This window comes from Anguilla rostrata, chromosome 3 (assembly GCF_018555375.3).
Source record: "Anguilla rostrata isolate EN2019 chromosome 3, ASM1855537v3, whole genome shotgun sequence".
NCBI lineage: Eukaryota > Metazoa > Chordata > Actinopteri > Anguilliformes > Anguillidae > Anguilla > Anguilla rostrata.
In genome coordinates, this window is record NC_057935.1 from 72222846 (window position 1) to 72247340 (window position 24495).

The 24495-nt window shown below is 49.7% G+C and overlaps 1 protein-coding gene across 3 annotated transcripts; it reads left to right on the plus strand.

Annotated features, from left to right (window-relative positions):
- Nucleotides 1–756: 756 nt before the first annotated feature.
- On the plus strand, nucleotides 757–24369 carry nr1i2 (nuclear receptor subfamily 1, group I, member 2). 3 transcript variants are annotated; one of them, XM_064329682.1, is made up of 10 exons: nucleotides 757–949; nucleotides 1237–1449; nucleotides 12136–12296; nucleotides 17432–17562; nucleotides 18000–18169; nucleotides 19178–19410; nucleotides 19727–19872; nucleotides 21398–21514; nucleotides 23869–23974; nucleotides 24210–24369. In XM_064329682.1, the coding sequence occupies exons 3-10, from the start codon at nucleotides 12142–12144 to the stop codon at nucleotides 24349–24351; spliced, it is 1200 nt and encodes a 399-aa protein (XP_064185752.1). In that variant the 5' UTR covers nucleotides 757–949; nucleotides 1237–1449; nucleotides 12136–12141; the 3' UTR covers nucleotides 24352–24369. The 3 variants fall into 3 exon arrangements, with proteins under 3 accessions (XP_064185752.1, XP_064185753.1, XP_064185751.1); XM_064329681.1 differs by lacking the exon at nucleotides 757–949 and having other exon boundaries at nucleotides 1031–1449; XM_064329683.1 differs by lacking the exons at nucleotides 757–949; nucleotides 12136–12296 and having other exon boundaries at nucleotides 1024–1449.
- The last annotated feature ends 126 nt before the right edge of the window (nucleotides 24370–24495 follow it).

Here is a 24495-nt window from a genome sequence, read left to right on the forward strand (position 1 = left end):
ATGCACCAGCCAATATGAATGAATAAATCAATGAAGGAATGAATGACTGCATTTATATAGCACTTTTCCCGATGCTCAAAAGTGCTTTACAGTGATGAGTGGGAACTCACCTCACCCACCACCAATCTGTATCCGTGAAAAACCCTTTGTTATTTCTACAGGACTTAAAAAATAATAATTATGCATTTATTCCTTCTCTTTTTACTTGATTTCTATCGCCACCTGTTGCTTATAGTGTAAGTGTCGGCGGCATGCCTACGCGAATTCACCACTGCCGTGGGTTGTTTTCGTTTGGGTCCTGGCAATCCAAAACGAGTTCGTCCAGATGTTAAGAAGTGGGCAAACTGCTACAGCATGGAAATATTGACTGGCTTTTCCCCTTGTGTAGTACACTACGTGTATCCAATAATATAACATTATACACCGTGTCAAAAGTCAGAATATTCGAGAATTTTGTCATAGCATTTTCAGGGTGATTAATAATGAAAACTGCGTTGTCTTTCGCAAGAGCTGTGCTGTTTTGGCGAGCAGCCAGTTTATTGTGGTGCTACAAACAAGCACCTCACTTATACTCTCTGGATTGCCAGGTAATACGCGTAATCACTGACAATTTATAGACCAAATTGTGTCTTTAATGCATCTAAACCGAAGTGCATTACCGTTATCTTCTTTTAGTCGGCAGTTTGTTTTACTGACTGAAATCTAATTTAAGCACGGCAAAGGAAGTTTCATGCACTCACCTTACTTCCGTTTACACACAGAGTAGCCTATCGGTGATTCAATCTGGCTTACGTGGTGAATAGATGGAGTCATATTACTTATTTTATTTTGCGTCGTGCTTTTTAATATTTGATTTAAACTTCTCCTCGCTATTCAATATTCACACATAGTAGCTTATTCTTGTCAGAGATATTCTTGCAGCAGGAACAGATGTCGTAAATGTATGAATGTAAGTAAAACAAACTGCAAAAAATACCCAAAAAATAGATGTGTGTGCGTGCGTGCGTGTGTGTGAGAGAGTGAGTGAGTGAGTGAGAGAGAGAGAGAAAGAGAGAGATAAATAAATATTGCTCGCTAGATACATTCTCTGGGTACACGAGTATCTTTGTCTTACCAATAAAGAAACGTTATCAAATGATGATTTAATTGAGAGATTGAGAGATTCTGCAACTGGGAGGGGAGACCCAGTTGTGACACTAGCGTTGTCTCATTCGGACCTTGTTGTCTTGTGCGTAGTAACCAGGAAGAGAGTCGGCAAGGTTTGCTGGCACATTTCCAAATAGAAGAACAGGTCTGCGTTTGTGCCATACTACAATCGCCTGCGAGCCTTGGACTTCTCGCTACGAAACACATCTCAAGCCAGCGCTGGTTTTATCATAAAGGTTATCACGAGAAGCGAGCTTCTTCACACCACAGAGACTGAAGTGATCCCCGCGTTGCCATGTCTTTGTAAGTACTTCTTACTTCGAACTGCTTCTTAAATTCCTGCCGGCCGCTTCAGTTCTGCTTTTCATGAACTACGATATGCTGCTTCGGGTACAGTCTTTTAATGGACAACAGGCGTCAACTTTCTGCGCGGACCGTAGTGTGTCAGATTGGTCCACACTGTATTGATACATTCAGGTGGTTTTGGGGTTATTTGCCGGTCGTAGGCTAATGTTACAGTAGAAGGTGACCGAAATTCCGGTCTGCAGTCAGCCGTTCGAAGAATTTGTAAACTCATCTACTGCGGTGCTCAGCAATAGACTACGGATTGTGTGGGCATTGTCATAGTTATCATTGGCAACAGCCTTTTTAAGTAGCTCTGAAGTGCGGAGTGAACAGTTTGTGTAACCTTTTATTTTGTATTTTAAAGTACATGTTAAATAACCTGTACAGTGACGGGTCATTCCGTACGAACCATCCGGAATGATTACTGACTCGTGTGTTGTAAAGATTGAGGATAAATATGACGGGCTAATCTCCGCGATTATTTTTGTCCCCATCTGGAATGTTCCCTGGAATCATTTGTGATCAAAGTTCAGCAGTAGACTGGATTGCGTCGGTACTTCTGTTCCTGACAACAGAAGTGTACACCAGGCATTTATTTATTTATTTATTTATTTAGTGACGCGTTGTGTAAACGTTATGGCCTTTTCTTTATTTTAAAAATGCGTTTTTAATAAAAACCGACACCACCTCCTGCATTGGGACCAAAGAGTTCCTTAGAAAGGTCAATATAAAACATGAGTAGGACAGATGAGAGGTAATTTAAATAGAATCAACATTTTGTAGCTAATATAAACCTACACTTCCACTTAATAAACATTAGTTTGCTTTTGCCTGATTTCTTTTTTGTGACAGAATACATTAACACGCAATCACCAGTTCGCACAGTAGTCTTTCATTCTGTGATCCAGGATGCAGTCATGAAGTACTGTATTAATCTTGCATCACACAGTAATTCAGTCTGAGTTCGTCCGTCCAGCTGTGTTTGAGTGAAGCCAAGGACAGGCTGGCAGAACCGGATGGCAGGCTCGGCGTTGCCGTGTAGCCTCTCAGAGCGACTTCCCTCCTTAGTCATTATGCGGATGGCAGATCCTATTTTCCCTCCCACACCTTACACTCATCGTTATTTAATTATTCCCCGGTGCTTAAACGCGAATGCGGCGGTGTGTGCGTGAGGTGCGCGCGACGGAGGGTTGATGTGCGCGAGAGGCCCACGGCGCGTTTCCATGGCGCTGCGGGGGCGGGGCCGGGGGTTGTCGTGACGGGAGGTATGGAAGCGTTACGTCAGGGTCCCGAAGCAGCGTCGGAGTGTGAATTCAGAGCATTTCCAATGCTGGGAGCGGGCTCACTTGGTTTGCACAGCCTAATTAACAGGACATTTAAGAACACAAGTGCATGCTTTCTACATTATGAATGACCCTTGGAAACGGCGCATTTAAGCAGTGAAATGTACCTTTCCCCTTCATCTTAATGTCTCACTCAAAAACAGGCAGTTATCAAGGATCTCTTCAAGTTTTCTTTTGTTTTGGGGGGGGGGGGGGGGGGGGTGATGGGGGCAAGGGGTAGATTCATAGCACAAGAACTAGAGTAATGCTCATGCAATGACTTTGGTTATATGTGCCTTACAAATCACATGCTGCTTTAAAAAAAAAAAAAAACAAAGACGAAGAAAGTACTCATGACTGTCACATGGAGGGGGGGAGGTGTACTGAAACTGGAGGGATGATCTTCTGGGTTCGCAAGTAATAGGGTGGTTAACGAGGATGATCTTTATTGGGTTTTCTCTGCAAGTGCTAGATTAGGGGGTGGGGGGGGGTGTTTAAGGTTCAAGAGTGATTTCCTGTGTCAGTGTCCCACGTTACAGATCTTCCGTCCCAGATACTGAGAAAACGATCTTATAGCGGATAAGATCTCCACCGAAACCCGTGTAGGCAGCGTCTGGTTTATTTTCACGCCAAAATTCACCAGCTGAGCAGCTCATGTTGCTGCTGCAGGGGATCTTGGGCAAAAATATTTTAAAAGATGACTTTTGAAAAATTGGCATTAATCCGAGAGGTTCAGCGTGAGCTCGTGTTACTGTCCTTACGGTGGTTTAGCGCCTTTTTCACACAAAGGAAAGCGATCTTTGATTGAGACCCGCTGCGGTAGTGACCAAGCTTTAAATTCAGCATTTCATTATCAGTTAAAAAAAATCTCAACTTCCCGTGTTGGCCGCCTTTGTGACTTTGGTGGTATAACCACATGCTTATACCCGTAACTAAGGACTGATGAATATGCATGTGTGTTAAATAGGTCTGGCCGACTGCGTACAAAGCAACCTTTAAACTAGTGTGACCTGAATCTGTGAGAAAACTGTGTGTGAGTGTGTGTGTGTGTGTGTGTGTGTGTGTGTGAGTGTGTGCATTTGTGTGTGTGTGTATGCAGTGTGCAGTGTGCGTGTGTGTGAGGTGCGTGGTGTGTGTGTGGTGTGTGTGTTGTGTTGAGTTCCTGTTTCTGTGCCTGATGATGGTGTGTTGTTTGTCCTCCAGGTCTGGCAGCAGTTAGAGCGTGTGTTGTGTTCACTGGCACGTGCTTGGCCAGGAGCTGTGTTGTGTCCTACACGGTCTCGGCCAATGAGCTGTGTTGTGCCCTACACAGTCTCGTCAAACAGACTCCATACATGTAGGCTAGGCAGGTATCTAACTGTACGTGCGATCACAGAAATATTTCTTTGCGCCTGCTTGGGAGAATTCTCCAGAAAATGCAAAGTACAGCGCATCCCACACCTGCTGCTTGATGGCTTCTAGAACAAAGGTTACATTTCTGCATCTGGACTGTGCAGAGCTGGTGATAAACCTAGGGCCTGCTTTACTAAGCCCTTTAGCATCTTTTAGCGCACGCAAAACCAATTACATGACCAGTGATTGGTCATAGTGTTTGCTTTGCACCAATCATTGCTTGTGTTATTAGTTTTGTGTGCTCTAAAGTCAGACCCCTTAATATGTTCTCTTTGAATAAAAGATCTTCTCATTCAGTTAAGACAAGGGGTGTGCTAACTGGGAATTGAACCTTCAGTTCAGAAAGTGGAAAGTCCATCCACCTTATTTGTTTTCCTCTTTGTTTAGACAAAGGGAAGGTGGGGGGGGTGGTAGGGGGCGGGTTGTAGAGAAGGTTAGAGTTCGAGAGATCGGAATCACAGTGCACAGAATGACTGGTGGAGAATCTAACCACAAACCACACAGGGGGGTTCAGGTAAGGGCTGAACCCCCCTTTTTAAGAGCACTTGTGTAAGTTTTAAATAGGCCATGGGTGCCTCGTGTGCTGGTTTCCCCGGCTGCTTCAGTGACTAACTGTGTAGGTTTCTCACGCTCGAGTCCTGGCAGGAAGTTCAGCGAAAATTCAGATCACTTCATAAAGTTGCAGTCGGCTGCATTCTGTACGGCACGTCGGGTGAGCGTGGTTCAGCGTGCCCAGGAAACGCTGGCGTGCTCTGGGGGGGGGGGGGGGAGGGCATTGGATAACGTGGCAGACGTGCCGAGGCCTCCGTGGGTCTTTAGAATCAGTTCTTTTGAATTCATCGCTTCAGAACACAGGGCACGTGGGTAAACGCCTTCGCCAGTCCTGAGATCGAAGCACAAACCCCTCCAGCTGCTGCTGAGTCAGGGCATCGCAGTTTAAAGCTTACGCTGGCGGTTGATTTTAACGTCGTGTTACCTGAACAAACAGGCGGGAATGGAGCTGATTCACGGGTGGGAACCTCGGCTCCGCATCTGATCTGGTTTCCTTCAAACCTGCTGCGCCTGTGGTCCTTTCACACCGCCACTGTGGAGACCTGCGAATGGCTCTGATTGGCTCTGGAGACCTGCGAATGGCTCTGATTGGCTCTGGAGACCTGCGAATGGCTCTGATTGGCTCTGGAGACTTGCGAATGGCTCTGATTGGCTCTGGCCTGGTTCTAGTCCTTGTGTTTGTTTATTGTGCGAATAGAGGCAATATTGAATGAATGAATGAATGAATGAATTTATTTGACAGTTTAAAAATGAGATGTCATAAGACTGCACAGCAGACGGTAATTCTTTAGAAGTAGTTGAGGACAGAAACACAAGAGGGGCCACAAGCTTATTGCCGTTGTGGCCCTCTAACATTTAAACGCAGACATAACACAAACATCAAACATAGTACAGTTAATGCAATACAGATGGTTATGACAAGACACTACATTCACCACCGGACAGACAAATGTTGATTTCTGTGGCTGACCTCCAATATTCATACAAAGTTAAGTCAGCTTCAACAGAGTATATTTACTCTGGTGTTGTACATTGTATCTCTCTTGGACTCGTATAAAGTCTGCTGGTTAAATGAACCTGGAGCATCTTACCCCCCCCCCCCAGTGAAACGTCTGTTTGAGACAGAGGGAGAAGGAAGGGATACATTCAGGGCATTGTTTTAGTTATGTTTGTGTGGGTCTGAATCTTTGCCATGTGGTAACAGAGACGACAGTACCAATCCGACACGCACCGGGACGCATGCACCCGCGCATGCTTGCTGCGCATTCCCACAGGCATGCGCACGCATACATGCTCTCGCATGCAGGCAGACCGTCGCATGCGCACAGGCGCAGTGCAAGCGCGTGCCCGCATGTACGCTGACAAACATGCAGATGCAGCGTGCTACAGAACAGCAGGCTCACAGGAGCACACACACACAGCATTCTGTGAAGCTCATTTTAAAGTTTTGAAAAAAGACGAAACCCTCGTGCAATCCCGACTGTAGATTACAGAGCTGCTCCCTACTGCATTGACTGTCAACCAGTTTAAACTGGAAATAACTGCCACTTAAAGGACATAAAGTTTTTGTGAGGCTTGACAGATTTTTTTATTTTTTGGAATTTGGCCAAAAATTGTGCTTCTCCCCGTGCGAAGAAATGCGTGTTTCAACAGAGAGCGGACAGGAAACGATGACGACTGTCACGTCTCTTCCTCATATTGTCAAAAAAAAAAAAAAAAAAACGAGCGGGAATAAGATGTGCTTTCTGTGAGGCAGGGTGAGCACAAGAGCAGCTCGCTCTGGCGGGTTCATATCAGGCTGCCGCTGGGTTCTAAAAAGTCAAAGAAAGAGCCCCTCCGCCCACCATCCCCACTCAGGGACAATAAAAGCAGCCGCCCGCGCCCGCCCGCGCCCGCCCGCGCCCACCCCCGCCCGCCCGCGCCCGCCCGCGCCCGCCCGCACCCGCCCGCGCCCGCCCGCGCCCGCCGTTAATTGAAAAATTCACAAGAGAACTTGAGAATTTGGACAAATGAGAGCGACTCAGAAGAGCTGCTTATTGTGCGCTGTCGGGGTAGAGAGGGCGGGAACGTCTGACTAAAGCGAGGAGGCGTGGGAGAGGGTGGAGAAGGTGCGGAGGGGAGAGGGTGGAGAAGGTGTGGAGGGGGGAGGCGAAGGCGAGGAGAGGAAGGGAGGGTGGAGGTGCAGAGGAGAAGCGGAGGGCGGGAGAAGGTCGGAGGGGGAGGTACGGAGGAGGCGGAGGCAGAGGGAGAGGCGAGGGCGGAGGGAGAGGCGAGGGCGAAGGAGAGTGGAGAAGGTGCGGAGGGCAGAGGCTGGAGGTGCGGAGGGGAGAGGGTGGAGGAGGTGCGGAGGGGAGAGGGTGGAGAAGGTGCGGAGGGGAGAGGCGAAGGTGCGGAGGGGAGAGGCGGAGGTGCGGAGGGGAAAGGCGAAGGTGTGGTGGGTAAAATTCTCCCAACTGCACAGCCTGTCCTACCCTGTATGGGGAGACTCAAATAGAGGGTTCTGTCTGTGCCCTTCTGTGCAGCTCCTTATAGATCACGCCCCCTGCACTCCAGTCACACAGCAGGGCCAGACGCAGGTCAGACCCGGGTCAGAGACGCACAGCGTTTTAAGCACTTAACTGTTCAGATGCTGGTGAAATTTGAAAACACTTGCAATGATCGGCAGAGAATATTCAGTGAACAACTTGCAGTCATATGACAAAAAATGTATTTGTTCTGTATCTGGCTGGAAAATAGGTATGCAATAGAAATCTAAAATGGATATAAATTGATACAAACTCCAAATACAAAGTGATCCACTTTACTGGTGTTTAAAGGGTGCCCTTGGACAATCTGTATATATATATATAGAAAATATTTCAATATTACGGGACGGATATTATTCACATTGACGTTTCGGTGAAAAGAGCTGTTTCCAGAGCCAGGTCCATAACTGGAGCTTTCCAGAATATCCAGAGTTTTTAAGTACGCTCCCAGCAGGAGGGTGGAGAGAAGCAGCTAGCCAGGGCGCGAGCCGAACCCGCAGTTCAATCCAAAACCGCAACGATGACACGTGTGTGCAAGGACCCTAATGAACTGCTCCTCAAGCGTTCACTGAAAGGTTGTTCGTGTTACGTCTGACGATTAAATTGTCGCTTCAGACGGAGCTCGTCCTTCCAAAATAACCGCCGTGCGTCACTGCGCTTGGGGGAGAGAGAGGCTGTTGAGAAAGTTGCCGTGGAGACGAAGGGGGCGCTTGCGATTGTGGAAGCGCCCGTAATCCCGCTGACCCGCCGTTCGACCTGGGATCGAGTGTCCCCGCGCGTCCCGTCTTCGAATCCCTCCGCGGCTGGCGGTCGTCCTCTGTGCTGGACGTCTGTGGAAACGTAGCGCTGGCGCAGTCGTACCGCGCGCGGTACTGCGGGTGGCAGCTCGACCCGCGGGGTCCACTGGCAGCACCGTCCGCAGGCGCCTTGGGTCCCCCGGGGACCACGGTTCGCGTTGGCCAGTCTGTGAACGCTCAAGTCTGTGAGTCGCCGTGCTGGATTTTTGGGGTTTCACGGGTATTTTGTTTGGCGATTTTCTTATTGGCTGGCAGTGCAGAGTGGCGATTGGTCAGCAGAGGCATGCAGTCATTGATGTACGGGATGGGTGCTGGCCCCCAGACTACCAATCATCATCCAGAATTATTTTTTTTTTTAAATGAACCACTCTTAACCCTACCGCTTGTGTTCTATGATCGCGACTCGCCCCACCCAGTTTGTGATCTTAATCTTCCCCCATTCCACAATCTCAATCGCATTCGCCTAACACCCTCCGCACCCCACCCCGCCCCACCATCACAATCCACGCCCCACTCCCCGCAGGTAGTCACAGGTGAGGCTGCTCTGACCTCTGTTCCCACCGACTGGAAAGAAACCTTCCAGGACTATTTTATTTACCCCAGCTCAAAAGGAAAAAAAAAGTGTGTACACTGGGTGTGTTTGTGTTCCTAACGTCATACGGGGATTAGAGGAGATTCAGAAGTGCGTGTCTCAGCCTGATACTCGAATCAAGCCATCTGCGTGAGAAGCGTGTGTGGCGGCTCTGGTCACGGTGTGTGGCGGGTCTGGTAGCGGTGTGCGGCGGATCTGGTAGCGGTGTGTGGCGGATCTGGTAGCGGTGTGCGGCGGCTCTGGTAGCGGTGTGCGGCGGGTCTGGTAGCGGTGTGCGGTGGGTCTGGTAGCGGTGTGCGGCGGGTCTGGTAGCGGTGTGCGGCGGGTCTGGTAGCGGTGTGCGGCGGCTCTGGTCATGGTGTGTGGCGGATCTGGTAGCGGTGTGTGGCGGATCTGGTAGCGGTGTGTGGCGGATCTGGTAGCGGTGTGCGGCGGATCTGGTAGCGGTGTGCGGCGGCTCTGGTAGCGGTGTGCGGTGGGTCTGGTAGCGGTGTGCGGCGGGTCTGGTAGCGGTGTGTGGTGGGTCTGGTAGCGGTGTGCGGCGGGTCTGGTAGCGGTGTGTGGCGGGTCTGGTAGCGGTGTGCGGCGGCTCTGGTCATGGTGTGTGGCGGATCTGGTAGCGGTGTGTGGCGGGTCTGGTAGCAGTGTGCGGCTCTGGTAGCGGTGTGCGGTGGGTCTGGTAGCAGTGTGTGGTGGGTCTGGTAGCGGTGTGTGGCGGGTCTGGTAGCGGTGTGCGGGTCTGGTAGCGGTGTGCGGCGGCTCTGGTAGCGGTGTGCGGCGGCTCTGGTAGCGGTGTGTGGGTCTGGTAGCGGTGTGTGGCGGGTCTGGTAGGGGTTTGCGGCTCTGGTAGCGGTGTGGGGCGGCTCTGGTAGCGGTGTGTGGCGGGTCTGGTAGCGGTGTGCGGGTCTGGTAGCGGTGTGCGGGTCTGGTAGCGGTGTGTGGCGGGTCTGGTAGAGGTGTGTGGCGGCTCTGGTAGCAGTGTGCGGCTCTGGTAGAGGTGTGCGGCGGGTCTGGTAGCGGTGTGCGGCGGGTCTGGTAGCGGTGTGCGGGTCTGGTAGCGGTGTGCGGGTCTGGTAGCGGTGTGTGGCGGGTCTGGTAGCGGTGTGTGGCGGGTCTGGTAGCGGTGTGTGGCGGGTCTGGTAGCGGTGTGCGGCGGGTCTGGTAGCAGTGTGCGGGTCTGGTAGCGGTGTGCGGCTCTGGTAGCGGTGTGCGGCAGGTCTAAACAGAGCCCTGCTGGCTGGTGCTCGGCGCACACGGGCGACATGTCAATCACAGGCTGAGTGCCTCTATTCATATTCTGCATAAGAGATCAATGAATCACATTTTCTTTCTCAACCCCCCTGATGAGTCAGAATGTCATCAGTCAGGCAAGCTTATCTGTGCTGTACAAAAACGGAAGATTGCATCAACGGTTTTTACTGCATTATATTTATTGCCAATTAGCGAGTGACCAGTGTATCCCCCTAGGCAGTGTGCTGCCTCTTTATATTTACATCATTCATTGTGTGCCCTGTGATGAACTGACAACCCATCCAGTTTGTGTTTCTGCCTCTCGCACAATGCATGCTGGGATAGGGTCCAGCCACCCATTTCCCTGACCAGGAATATGTGGGTTAGATAATGGATGTATGGATCTGTGTGGATGTTTGGGTGGATGGATGGATGGATGTATGGTTGGATGGATGGATGGATGGATGTATGGATGTATGGATGTGTGGATGTACGGATGGGTGATGGATGGATGGATGTATGTATGGATGTGTGGATGTACGGATGGATGATGTACGGGTGGATGATGGATGGATGGATGGATGGATGTGTGGATGGATAATGGATGGATGGATGGATGGATGGATGGATGGATGGATGATGGATGGATGTATGGATGTGTGGATGGATGTATGGATGAATGGATGGATGTGTGGATGTATGGATGTGGATGGATGATGGATGGATGGATGGATGGATGGATGGATGGATGGGCAGTGGTTGTTGGTCTGGCCCGTGCTTCCTGCCAGCAGGCCGGCTTCCTGCCAGCCTCAGAAAAGAGGCCTCCTCACAGCGCTGAGCGTTCACGTGGGTCCTCGGGGTGCGACTTTCAGGGAAAGGCTGCCATTCCTCCCGGGATTCGTGTGAATGGGTGCGGGGCAACGTCGGCAGAAAAACAACTTCTGCTTTAGGAATGAGAAGAAGAAAAAAACCACACTGTGGTGCGACATGTCTGACTTGGGTTCATTAAAATAAAAGATGGACTTAAAAATATGCTTCTTGAGCCTAATTTACTGCGAGTTAGGTGATGGCTGCAAACTCGCAGCCCCTGTCCTGCTGTGCCGCCTCAGACTCAGGAGGCCAGTGCTGAGGTGTTGGGGTGTTCCCTAGGAAACGGAGTGAAGAAGAAAAAGTGAGGCAGAGGATGCAGTTAAACTGCTGCTTTTCTCAGAACTCAGGTGCCCGTATCCATGACACCATCTCCGTGGTGATTGGCTTCTCGCTTTGTCTATTTTCTTCCGCTGGTGCCATGGCAACACTGAAATCCAATATGGGTACTAATCCAAAACATTAAGTTAACAGCCAAACATCCAAAATGGCATCTTTTCAGTTTTCGTTCGGACCATTCACCATCCTTGAGCTAAGAAAGGTGCTGAAATCCATTGATAGAAGAAATCGCCTGGGCCTGACGAACTAAACCCTCATTTTCTGTTTATTCTGTTTATCAAACCAACAATATTGCAAACAATGCACAATCTGGGTTTAGACGCAACAACAGTACCTTCACAGCCGGAATAAAACTGACAAATGTTATCCACGATGCACTTGACAAAAAAAAGGCACTGTGTATCCATTTTTATAGACCTATGGAAAGCATTGGATGCGCTGGATTGTGCCGTCCCCTTGCAGAGCCTAAGGAGTATTAGAATCACTGACAGCGCACTGCACTGGTTTCAAGATTGTTTAATTAATAGAACACAGTATGTTGCAGTTGAGGGCCGTAAATCTGACATATTGAGGCTAAGTTCAGGTGTGCCCCAGGGATCTATCCTTGGGCCACTTTTTTTCCCCCTTATCTGCATTAATAGTATAGTCAATGACATTAGGAATGCCAATTTACTTTACCATTCCGATGACACAATTTTGCATTCAACTGGAAAAAGTCTCACTCGAGCTTTCAGCAATGCACAGGTATATTTATACGACTTCCGGCACAATTTGGTTGATCCTAAACTGGTTTTGAATACAGAGAAAGAGTAAATACTTGCTATTTACTAATGCAAAACCTGGAACCAAGTATGTTGGCACCTGGATTGATGACAAACTGACATAAGGGCTTATCATCCCATTAGGGCTCCATCAAGTTAGAGGCTGGTACCATCAAAGATTTTTAAAAATGATTATTATTTTTAAAAAGTATTATTATTATTATTATTATTATTTGCTGACTGTGGTTGCTGTGGCGCCCTCTGCAGGTCAGGATGAGTAATCAGGAGTACGGGGGCTGGCGCCTATCAGAACTGGAGGAGGAGGAAGATGAAGATGAGGAGCCAAAGGTGTGCCAAGTGTGTGGAGACCGGGCGACTGGGTACCACTTCAATGCCCTGAGCTGCGAAGGCTGCAAGGGCTTCTTCAGGTGAGAGAGAGAGAGACAGACAGAGAGAGAGGGGAGAGAGAGATAGAGAGAGACAGACAGAGAGAGAGAGCGGAGAGAGAGAGAGAGAGAGGGGGAGAGAGAGAGTGAGTGTGTGTGTGAGAGGGGGAGGGAGAGAGAGAGAAGGGGGAGAGAGAGACAGAGAGAGGGGGAGAGAGAGAGAGTGTGTGTGAGAGGGAGAGGGAGAGAGAGAGAAGGGGGGAGAGAGACATACGGAGAGGGGGGAGAGAGAGAGAGTGTGTGTGAGAGGGCGAGAGAGAGAGAGAGTGTGTGTGTGAGAGGGAGAGGCAGAGAGAGAGAAGGGGGAGAGAGACAGACAGAGAGAGAGGGGGAGAGAGGGAGAGGGAGAGAGATATACCTACAATCAAATATGGAGGTGGATATGAGGAACCCATTCATTGTGGGCAAAAACTTTGCATCACTTGGCAGGAAACTCTAAATCTGTGTCTTCCAAACAAGCAGTGGCAGATGCCTTCCTAATATTGTGTTTATCCTGTAAAATAAGAACATAAACTAAATTTTACCCCCACTTTGCTTCAAATAGATTATCTTTTTTTTTTTTTTTTTTGCTGCGCATAGTTTTAGCCGCGTTTCCACCGCAGGAACTTTACCCCGGAACTAGGAACCTTTTGAGGAACTCAGTGCATTTCCACCGCAGGAACTAGGGTCTAAATTTAGTTCCTGGGGCTTTATTTTACCCCCCAAAAAGTTCCTGCTCGGGGGGTAGTACTTTCCGAAAGTACAGGAACCTTTTGGGTGGAGCTTGCAGTGCTGAACATTTCTGATTGGTCGAGTACTCGCAGCATTTTTTTGGGACTAAAAGTTCCGGGTAATTTTGGTGGAAACGCGGCTTTAGTGTCAGTGTGCCAGGTTGTTTTGAAGATAGAAGCTAGTAAGTATTTTTTGCTACACTCTACACAATCTTTGGCTGATTTATTTATTTTTGTTGTCAGTGTCCAGCATTAGTCAACATTCCGCTTCGGGGGAAATGGGCGGAGCCTGTTTGCTCTGAGCTGATTGGTCAGAGGGAACCCAGAAAGTGCCCCAGTTTGGTCCCTGAAGGTCACCCTGGCGCGGGCTCTGCCTGTCTGCTCAGCGTTCCCCGGGGTGCTCCTCCTGGACAACGGGAGCAAACCAATCATAGGGATTTAAGCGCTCTCCATGTTGTCCTAGCAACAGGCGCACAGGCGTTAAAAAGAAGAAGAAGAAAATAACACCTGGCAACACATTTGATTGTGAGGGACAAAAGAGATCATTGATTGTGGAAAAATTTGCAGAAGTGAGGAGCAGTTGTGACGTGACCTGCTTCTTTGCAAAGCAAAATGTGGTTCCGTTGAGAATCTGAAGTGATATATACACTACCTGGCCAAACAGACACCTGACATCCTGTATCTCATCCAAAATTACAGGCATTAATATGGAGCTGGTCCACCCTTTGCTGCTGTAACATCCTCCACTTTTCTGGGAAGGCTTTATACTAGATGTTGGAGCTTTGCTGCAGGGATTTTCTTCCATTCAACGAGAATTAGTGAGGTCAGGCACTGATTGGCCAGTTAGCCCTGGCTCGCAGTTGGCTTTCAAATTGATCCCAAAGGTGTCGTAAGGGGTTGAGGTCAGGGCTCTGTGCAGGCCAGTCAAGTGTTTCCCCTCACTGTTCTTAAAAAAAGAAAATTCTATATGAACCTCACTGTGTGCCCGGGGGCATTGTCGTGCTGCAACAGGAAAGGGCCTTCCCCAAACTGTTAGGTAAGCACAGAATAATCTAGAACGTGATTGTATGATGTAGCATTACTACACGCCTTTCTTCCTTTACTGCAAATCAGGTGATCGGGCCAATTACCAGGATGCTTAACCCTGCTGGTATAATTCAACTTAATGTTGTTTTAAGTTCCCCAAAATTTAAAGTATCACGTTCTCCTGCACTGCTGAACAAAATCCACGAAGCGCAAAAATATGTGCCGGTTAGCGTTAGTCTAGCAGCCTTTTGAATGTGAGCATCTGAATTCGAGAGAATTCCATTGTTTTGAAACCGAAGCAACAACAACAATGGAATGGCTGCTCAGTCAGGGTTACTATCTGCAGGCTTTGTTAATTATAAAAAGGAAACGTACTGCTGGTATTATTCACTGCCATAACTTGTATGTATTTATGTAAATGCCCTTGTAGGTTTCTATGAAAACAATGTCTTTTTATAGTTTCTGGGTAATTGTATGACCTTCTTAATAAACCAATGTTAAAATATTTGTTATAAATCGGAATTTAGCGACTTCTTTTCACACTGCTGCCGACAGACTGGACTTGCATAGACCTTGTGTTTGATTTTTTAATTTTTTTTGTCTAATTTTTAAACATTTTAAAAATCATTTTAAATATTTTTTTTAAATAATTTTTTTAAAGTATATATCTTAAATGATTTTTTTTTTAACCCAAATTTTTTGTATCACTGTTTGATGTTCTCAGGTCCTGAGAGAAGCCCTGTTCTGATGGGATTAGTTTTATCGAAGGACGTCCTGTAATTGGATTTATTACCTATTACTCCTGCGATTTTAATCCTGTCACAGTCTGCCATGTTGTTCATGTTTACCCGGCTGCAAAGTGAATTTCCCGTGCTGAATTACCTGTTTTTTGGGGAGGAAAGTAGGTAACCAAGGTCCTCTGGTAATACCAGTCCTGTGTGAATAGTCATTTTAGTAATTTAAGACGGTAATTTATTTTTTGCGTACGTTTCTCCTTGTGTAGTATAACAATGAACTCCGCAGTGGAGCCCAACGTCTCGTTTCCTTTTTGGAAGCCATGTCTAGTGGTCTGGTGCCACTTTTTCTGGCTACTGGGGGTTTCGATATCTAACATCCGGAACACGGGGGGGGGGGGGGGTTACTGTGGATTTCTTAATCCCTTCAGAATGCTCCACTGGAATTACCTGCATAATGAGTTAAAAATACACGACAGAACCTCCTCAGGTAAAACATATCCCGTCAGACTAGGGCTTTAGGAGGTACATTTTGCCCCCTCTGGGAAGAAAATAGGGTTTGTTTAAGGATTTTGGAGGTTTGGTTATGTCCTGGGGACTTGTGTGAAATCAATCTTCATTTAGGCCTTTTACGTGTGCTAAATTGAACTGCAAGTAGACTTAGGTTTTCTAGCAGAAGAGATCCATCTTCAGTCCGTCTTCCTCCCCTTGATCCGAAGGTCAGCATCCAGGGTACGCAATAATTTTGGGGGGGGGGGGGGGGGTGAGCGCAAACATGGGTTGGGGTTGGGGGGTCAGATTCACGTGTGTAGTGCATGATGGTCTGGTGTGTGGGTGGTGCTAGTCACCGATAGAAAATTGGGCACCATTTAAGGTCTGTGGCCCCAGACCACCACACCCTGCGTGCTGTCCAAGTGGACCCAGGGGGGCTGGATACTGTACCTCACTCCACCCAAGCGATTTTCGTTAACACCGCAAGGTAGCCCAACCGCTCGAGCACAGTCTGAGAAAGGGGTCTCATCCACCAAGACCCAGGAGAGTGTAGATACCAGGGAGTACAGCCATCCCTTCTTCCACCAGATACCTTCTTGCTGCTACTGCCGCCAAGCATTCTCCAGACACTGGAACTCTTCTAGAAGCTTCTAAGTTTCTATTGGGTTGGTCCACCCAAGAGTGAATATCATCCAGCAGGTTATTTCTTTATCAATTCCAAAATTTTGGGATCCTTCAGGAAATAACTATGCTTCTACTAGGCATGTCTTTTCCCTTGGCTGGTTGCTGGTGGTCCTGACTGCATTTGTTTCCCTCATGGTGTCAAGCTCCTATGTCATATAAATTACTCTCAGTCCTCAGGAGAAATCTGTAGTCTTTCTGGGGAAAGAAACCGTTTGTTTTTATCTTTCATCGTTTTCAAGATATTGATCCTTAAAGGTGAGGATATTTCTCCCATCAGGCTTATATGTAAATGTATGCAAATATATATTAAAGTTATATTACCATTGTAGTACCATAATGCCCAGGTCCTTCTGAAATTAAATCTGGACTACCGTTCAAAGTATGGGGATGCTTGCTTTTTTCCACGTTTTCACTGAATTTTAATTTTAAAAATTTGAAATGAAGAATTATGGAGAAATATTTTTAAAAAGATAAATAAATAAATGGTCCTGACACCAACCCTAATCTCTTCTCAACTCTAACATTAACTGTTTTCCTAACTGTATTGTACTTGGGTTTAGTAGGTTTTTTAAATAAAAAATTATGAAAAAATCTTTGAATTTTTTGTGTGAAATGATAATAAATAAAAAAATAATTAAAAAAAAAAAAATAGTCCTGACCCTACCCCTAATCTCTCCTGTACCCTAACACTTAACCCTTTAACGGTACAATACAGTGTGCGGGTGTCTCCATTACATCATCAGTCTTATTCCACTCCGCTCACTGTGCCTTGTTCCAGGTGTGTGCGTGGGCCTTGTTCCAGGTGTGCGTGTGCCTTATTCCAGGTGTGTGCGTGGGCCTTGTTCCAGGTGTGCGTGTGCCTTGTTCCAGGTGTGCGTGTGCCTTATTCCAGGTGTGCGTGTGCCTTGTTCCAGGTGTGCATGTGCCTTGTTCCAGGTGTGCGCGTGTGCCTTGTTCCAGGTGTGCGTGTGCCTTGTTCCAGGTGTGCATGTGCCTTGTTCCAGGTGTGCGTGTGCCTTGTTCCAGGTGTGCGTGTGCCTTGTTCCAGGTGTGTGCATGTGCCTTGTTCCAGGTTTGTGTGTGTGCCTTGTTCCAGGTGTGTGCGTGTGCCTTGTTCCAGGTGTGCGTGTGCCTTGTTCCAGGTGTGCGTGTGCCTTGTTCCAGGTGTGTGTGTGCCTTGTTCCAGGTGTGTGCGTGTGCCTTGTTGCAGGTGTGCGTGTGTGCCTTGTTCCAGGTGTGTGCGTGTGCCTTGTTCCAGGTGTGCGTGTGTGCCTTGTTCCAGGTGTGCGCGTGTGCCTTGTTCCAGGTGTGCGTGTGTGCCTTGTTCCAGGTGTGTGCGTGTGCCTTGTTCCAGGTGTGCGCGTGTGCCTTGTTCCAGGTGTGCGCGTGTGCCTTGTTCCAGGTGTGCGCGTGTGCCTTGTTCCAGGTGTGCGTGTAAAAGTCTTCGCCGTGTTCCGCCGCTGTCTTGCAGGCGAGCCATGAAGCGGCCAACGACGTTCCGCTGCCCGTTCCAGAACGCCTGCGCCATCACCAAGAGCAACCGCCGCCAGTGCCAGGCCTGCCGCCTGCGCAAGTGCCAGGCCATCGGCATGCTGAAGGAGCGTGAGTGAGCCCTGCCCCCGCCCACCGCCGCAGGGGTACCTGTGGCGTGTTGCCTGCTGCCAGGTGGTGCCCATCGGGCATCACGGGGGGGGGGGGGGGGGGGGGTGCTAGTGGAACTGACTATCCAGAGCCCCAAGGCATATATTATATTATATTACATGTATATATTTTATATTGCAGGCATTTAGCAGACGCTCTTATCCAGAGCGACTTACACACCTTTTACTTAGCATTTTTACATTGTATCCATTTATACAGCTGGATATATACTGAAGCAATGCAGGTTAAGTACCTTGCTCAAGGGTACAACGGCAGTGTCCTACCCGGGAATCGAACCTGCGACCTTTCGGTTACAAGCCCAGTTCCTTACCCACTGTGCTACACTCCGGCATGCTGGGATACGCTCGCTGACGGTGCGTGCGGTCTCCCCTTCCCAGTGATCATGTCGGACGAGGAGGTGGAGAAGCGGCGGAGGCTGATCCGGGTGAAGCGGACGCAGGTTGAGCAGACGATCCTCACGCCTGAGCAGGAGGCCATCATCCAGGAGCTGCTGGAGGCGCAGCGACAGACCTTCGACATCACCTTCTCCTGCTTCAAACACTTCCGGGTACGAGCAGCACCTTCTCCTGCTTCAAACACTTCCGGGTACGAGCAGCACCTTCTCCTGCTTCAAACACTTCCGAGTATGAGCTCCACCTTCTCCTGCTTCAAACACTTCCGGGTACGAGCAGCACCTTCTCCTGCTTCAAACACTTCCGGGTACGAGCAGCACCTTCTCCTGCTTTAAACACTTCTGGGTACGAGCAGCACCTTCTCCTGCTTCAAACACTTCCGGGTATGAGCTCCACCTTCTCCTGCTTCAAACACTTCCGGGTACGAGCAGCACCTTCTCCTGCTTCAAACACTTCCGGGTATGAGCTCCACCTTCTCCTGCTTCAAACACTTCCGGGTACGAGCAGCACCTTCTCCTGCTTCAAACACTTCCGGGTACGAGCAGCACCTTCTCCTGCTTCAAACACTTCTGGGTATGAGCAGCACCTTCTCCTGCTTCAAGGAGGAAGGAGCAGGAGGTGCAGAAAGACCAGGAGGAGCAGGAGGTGGAGGAGGTGCAGAAGGAGCAGGAGGTGTAGAAGGGGCAGAAAGGGCAGGAGGTGCAGAAGGAGCAGGAGGTGGAGGAGGTGCAGAAAGAGCAGGAGGTGTAGAAGGGGCAGAAAGGGCAGGAGGTGCAGAAGGAGCAGGAGGTGCAGGAGGTGCAGAAGGAGCAGGAGGAGCAGGAGGTGGAGGAGGTGCAGAAGGAGCAGGAGGTGTAGAAGGGGCAGAAAGGGCAGGAGGTGCAGGAGGTGCAGGAGGAGCAGGACGGGCAGGAGGAGACCTGTGGTCTGTGGCTGTCCGTCAGAATGTAGGGACCATCTTGGCATTATAAGGGGACCTGGGGGTTTGTGTGAAAGTGGCCGACGGTTTAACCCTGGATGTGAGGAGGGTTTCTGTATTTGCGCATTGATGCTTAGGAAGAGGCTTTTAAACAGTGATGTAATGCATGTGTTCACATTAGCTTTAGCGCATTAGCGTAGCAGCATTATTAATTATGAAACACACGCCTTCTGCCTCTCGACAGCCTCTCGACCGGACGCTCTCCGCCTCGATGGCCGAGTTCCTGCGCCCGCCGCCTGAGCCGGCGCCAGGAGGTAACGATCTCCCATCTTCGTCCTCCTCCTCCTCCTCCTCTTCCTCCTCAGAGCAGGGAGGAGGGCAGGACAAGATGTTCTCCTCGCTGCCCCACATCGCCGACCTCAGCACCTACATGATCCAGCAGATCATCGACTTCGCCAAGATACTCCACTCCTTCAGGTGAGCTGTGGACGCAGAGTGATCTTAGGACCGCCTCTGGAGGGACCCGAGAGGTTTTTGGTTTTGAAGCTCAGTGTCCCAGGCTGTACGATAACAGAAGAAGGTTATTCTGTTGTGTTTGGTGCTGAGGCACCTTTTCTATATTTTCACCAGCATGGTTTGGCAGGTTATGAAATCACCAAAATGGCTGAAATATAGAGATAAAAAATACTAATGTGTGTGCCTGTGCGTGCGTGTGTGTGCGTGTGTCTGTGCGTGTGTGCGTGTGTCTGTGCGTGTGTGTGTGTGTATGTGCGTGTGTGTGTGTGGCTCTCAGGGAACTGTCCATAGAGGATCAGATCTCTCTGCTGAAGGGCGCGACCTTCGAGGTGTGTCAGATGCGCTTCAACATGCTGTTCAACGTGAAGACGGGGATCTGGGAGTGCGGCCCGCTGATGTACTGCATGGACGACGCAGCTCGTGGTGAGACCCGCTGCGGCTCGGTTCTGCTACGGCCAGAACCCGCGTACCTGAGACACCATAACACAGCACCCAGGTGTGCCTGAGACACCATAACGCAGCACCCGGGTGTACCTGAGACATTATAACACAGCACCCGGGTGTGCCTGAGACACCATAACACAGCACCCGGGTGTACCTGAGACACCATAACGCAGCACCCGGGTGTGCCTGAGACACCATAACACAGCACCCGCGCACCTGAGACACCATAACACAGCACCCGGGTGTGCCTGAGACACCATAACACAGCACCCGGGTGTGTCTGAGACACCATAACACAGCGTGTTCAGTGCCTGCTACCAAGCAGAGGAAGAATAAATAAATAAAAAATAAACACCAGCACAGCCGGTGTGGAGCGGCAGCACTGGAGGGAGACCCCACCTGGAGGGGTTTTCCCAAATCGCTCCACGCTGGTGTCCCCGACAGGCTTTTAAACGTGGTGCTGGCAGGCTGGCCACAGGGGGGCGCAAGCGAGCGTCCTAAACAGGACTACAGGAGCCTGTCCTGTTAGAGCTATCAGGCTCTGTGAGGCACTCAGTGGGTCTGTGTAGGGTGGCAGTTTATATGAACTATGTGCCATAAAGCCCACAGAAGGTTGTTATTAAGCATGACAAAACCTGCTATAACCTGTCACGACAGCGTATCACGATGAAGGTTATAGCACTGTTGTAAAAAGCATGGCCTGAATGTCCTGCAGATTAAAAACTGATTGTCAGAATTTGCGCTGCGCATATCGTGTCAGCGTAATGACGTCGGTCGTGAGCTGTAGCGTCTCAGTGTCGCATATCGCTCATTACGTATGACAGCAGACAGGATATGAGCGGCGTGCCGGAGAGATTTCTCACTGTTTGCCTTCCCTTTACCCATAAACCAGTAATTAAACCGGTCCAGCCCACAACGTTCGTCGCTGTGAATAAACGGAGTTGCAGCTCTGCTGTGTCTCCAGGCACTGAGCAAAAGGCTGAGGAGCCTCTTCTCACCGAACGAACGTATGAAAGCAGCTTCTAAACGAAGCAGAAGGAACCGCTCTCTCTCCCTCTCACGCAGCTCATTCTTCACCTGGGTCAGTCTGTCACAGCTGGAGGCAAAAATGAAAAGTGCATGTGCAAGTAGAACCGTAAAAAAAAGATTTAAAAAATTATTATTATTATAATTTTTTAAACCACGTTTGGTGTTTATCAGACCCCTGGCGCAAGTGCTCATCCGGTGAAACGTCGTCACGTTTGATGTTTTTTTCTCACCTCTCCTCTCTCACGCCGTAGTCTTGTTTTTCTTCCGTTTTCCTCGGTTTCCTCCTCTTAAATTCGCGATGAAAACATTTGAAAAGAAGATTTAGGCCTTTAGTAGCGAACCTCTGCGCCCTACCTTGTGCTCTGGGATGGGGGGGGGTGGGCGGGGATCTGCGTTTATTTTAAGCAAAATCGTTTTTTTTTACCTGTGTCTCAACATCCTCTTCCCCTGTCCCCTGCCTGCCTGCCTGGTACAGCGGGGTTTCAGCGCCACCTGCTGGACCCGTTGATGAAGTTCCACTACACCCTGCGGAAGCTTGGTCTGAACGAGTCAGAATACGTGCTGATGCAGGGCATCTCCCTCTTCTCCCCAGGTACCCCACATTTACCCCCATGCTATTACCCCTGCTGCGGGTACAGAGCCACCCCACATTTACCCCAGTATTACTACCCCCGCTGCAGGTACAGAGCTGGGGTAACCGCACGTTTACCCCACTGTTATTACCCCTGTCCTGTGTCTCTACTGCTCAACAGTTACCCCTCATTTACCCCAGTGTTATTACCCCCGCTCCTCTACTTCTCAACAGTTACCCCATTGTTACCCCATTATTACCATCTCTGTTCTTCTGATTATCTGTGGGTACCCCGTTATTATCGCGGTTTCATCCTCCTCCATGGTCACCCCATTATTGTCATGCTTTTATGCTTCTCAATGTTGTCACTTCTTTAAACTCCATTGGCATTCATGCTGCTGCTGTTCCCATGGTAACCTCCCTCCCAACAGGGCGAGAGATTCCGTAGTTTAAAAAAAAAAAAAAAGTGTTTTAAGTGCAACTGTAGGCTGTGGAACAGCGTCTCTGGCTCCTGATTGGATCTGATACAGGTCAGGCAGGAACAGACCAATCAGAAGAAGATGCTCCAGAGACGGGTTTTGGGGTGTCTCCACAGACAGTAGATTTTGGGGCATCCCTAGAGAAAATGGTTTTAGGGTGTCCCCAGAGAGAGTGTTTTAGGGTGTCTCCAGAGAGTATGGTTTTGGGGTGTCTGTAGAGAGACTGGTTTTGGGGTATCTCCAGAGAGACTGGTTTTGGGGTATCCCCAGAGAGACTGGATTTGGGGTATCCCCAGAGAGACTGGTTTTGGGGTGTCTGTAGAGAGACTGGTTTTGGGGTATCCGTAGAGAGACTGGTTATGGGGTGTCCCGAGAGAGACTGGTTTTGGGGTATCCGTAGAGAGACTGGTTTTGGGGTATCCTGAGAGACTGGTTTTGGGGTGTCCCCAGAGAGACTGGTTTTGGGCTATCCCCAGAGAGACTGGTTTTGGGGTATCCGTAGAGAGACTGGTTTTGGGGTATCCAGAGAGTCTGGTTTAGGTTCCCAGAGAGACTGGTTTTGGGTTCGTAGAGAGATGGTTTGGGGTGTCCGTAGAGAGACTGGTTTTGGGGTTCCAGAGAGTGGTTTGGGTATCCGTAGAGAGACTGGTTTTGGGGTGTCTGTAGAGAGACTGGTTTTGGGGTATCCGTAGAGAGACTGGTTTTGGGGTGTCCCCAGAGAGTCTGGTTTTGGGCTATCCCCAGAGAGACTGGTTTTGGGGTGTCTGTAGAGAGACTGGTTTTGGGGTATCCCCAGAGAGACTGGTTTTGGGGTATCCGTAGAGAGACTGGTTTTGGGGTATCCTGAGAGACTGGTTTTGGGGTGTCCCCAGAGAGACTGGTTTTGGGGTATCTGTAGAGAGACTGGTTTTGGGGTATCCGGAGAGAGGCTGGTTTTGGGGTATCCGGAGAGAGGCTGGTTTTGGGGTATCTCTAGAGAGACTGGTTTTGGGGTGTCTGTAGAGAGACTGGTTTTGGGGTGTCCGTAGAGAGACTGGTTTTGGGGTATCCGTAGAGAGGCTGGTTTTGGGGTGTCCGTAGAGAGACTGGTTTTGGGGTGTCCGTAGAGAGACTGGTTTTGGGGTATCCGTAGAGAGGCTGGTTTTGGGGTATCCGTAGAGAGGCTGGTTTTGGGGTGTCCCTAGAGAGACTGGTTTTGGGGTATCCGTAGAGAGACTGGTTTTGGGGTGTCCCCAGAGAGACTGGTTTTGGGGTGTCCGTAGAGAGACTGGTTTTGGGGTATCCGTAGAGAGACTGGTTTTGGGGTGTCCCCAGAGAGTCTGGTTTTGGGCTATCCCCAGAGAGACTGGTTTTGGGGTGTCTGTAGAGAGACTGGTTTTGGGGTATCCGTAGAGAGACTGGTTTTGGGGTGTCCCCAGAGAGTCTGGTTTTGGGGTATCCGTAGAGAGACTGGTTTTGGGGTATCCGTAGAGAGACTGGTTTTGGGGTTCCCAGAGAGACTGGTTTTGGGGTGTCTAGAGAGACTGTTTTGGGTGTCCCAGAGAGACTGGTTTTGGGGTGTCCAGAGAGACTGGTTTTGGGGTTCCGTAGAGAGCTGGTTTTGGGGTATCCGTAGAGAGACTGGTTTTGGGGTATCCGTAGAGCGGTTTGGGGTATCCTGAGAGTGGTTTGGGGTGCCAGGAGTGGCCCAGAGAGACTGGTTTTGGGTATCGTAGAGAGCTGGTTTTGGGTTCCGAGAGGGTTGATCCGTAGAGAGACTGGTTTTGGGGTATCCGTAGAGAGACTGGTTTGGGGTCCCCAGAGAGACTGGTTTGGGGTATCCGTGAGAGCTGGTTTTGGGTCAGATGTTTTGGGGTTCCCTCCTGCTCGGTCGTCTGAAACGCTGTTGTGTTGCAGACCGACCCGGTGTGACCCATCATGGGATGATTGACAGGCACCAAGAGACCCTCGCGCTCACCCTGAAGGCGTACATCGACACCAAGAGAACGGCACCGGAGAAGGAGTAAGAGTGCTCCCACACAGGGGCGTGTCCGTTCATGACATCATTTCCTCCGCCCCCCAGAAGAAAAACTGCTGAAACAAGGGCTATATCTCTCCCTCCCTCCCCCCCTCTCTCTCTCTCTCTCCCTCCCTCCCTCTCTCCCTCTCTCCCTCTCTCCCTCCCCTCCTCTCTCCTCTCTCTCCTCCCTCTCTCCCTCTCTCTCTCCCTCTCTCCCTCCCTCCCTCCCTCCCCCCAGCCTCCTGTACCCCAGGATCATGGCCTGCCTGACCGAGCTGCGCAGTATGAATGAGGAGTACACCAAGCAGCTGCTGCAGATCCAGGACATCCAGCCTGACGCCTCGCCACTAATGATGGAGGTGGTCAGGAAGGACATCTGACACACACACACACGCACACACACACACACACACACACACACACACACACACACTATACCACACACTATACACCACTATACACACACACGCACACACACACACACACACACTCACACACTATACACACACACTATACACACGCAC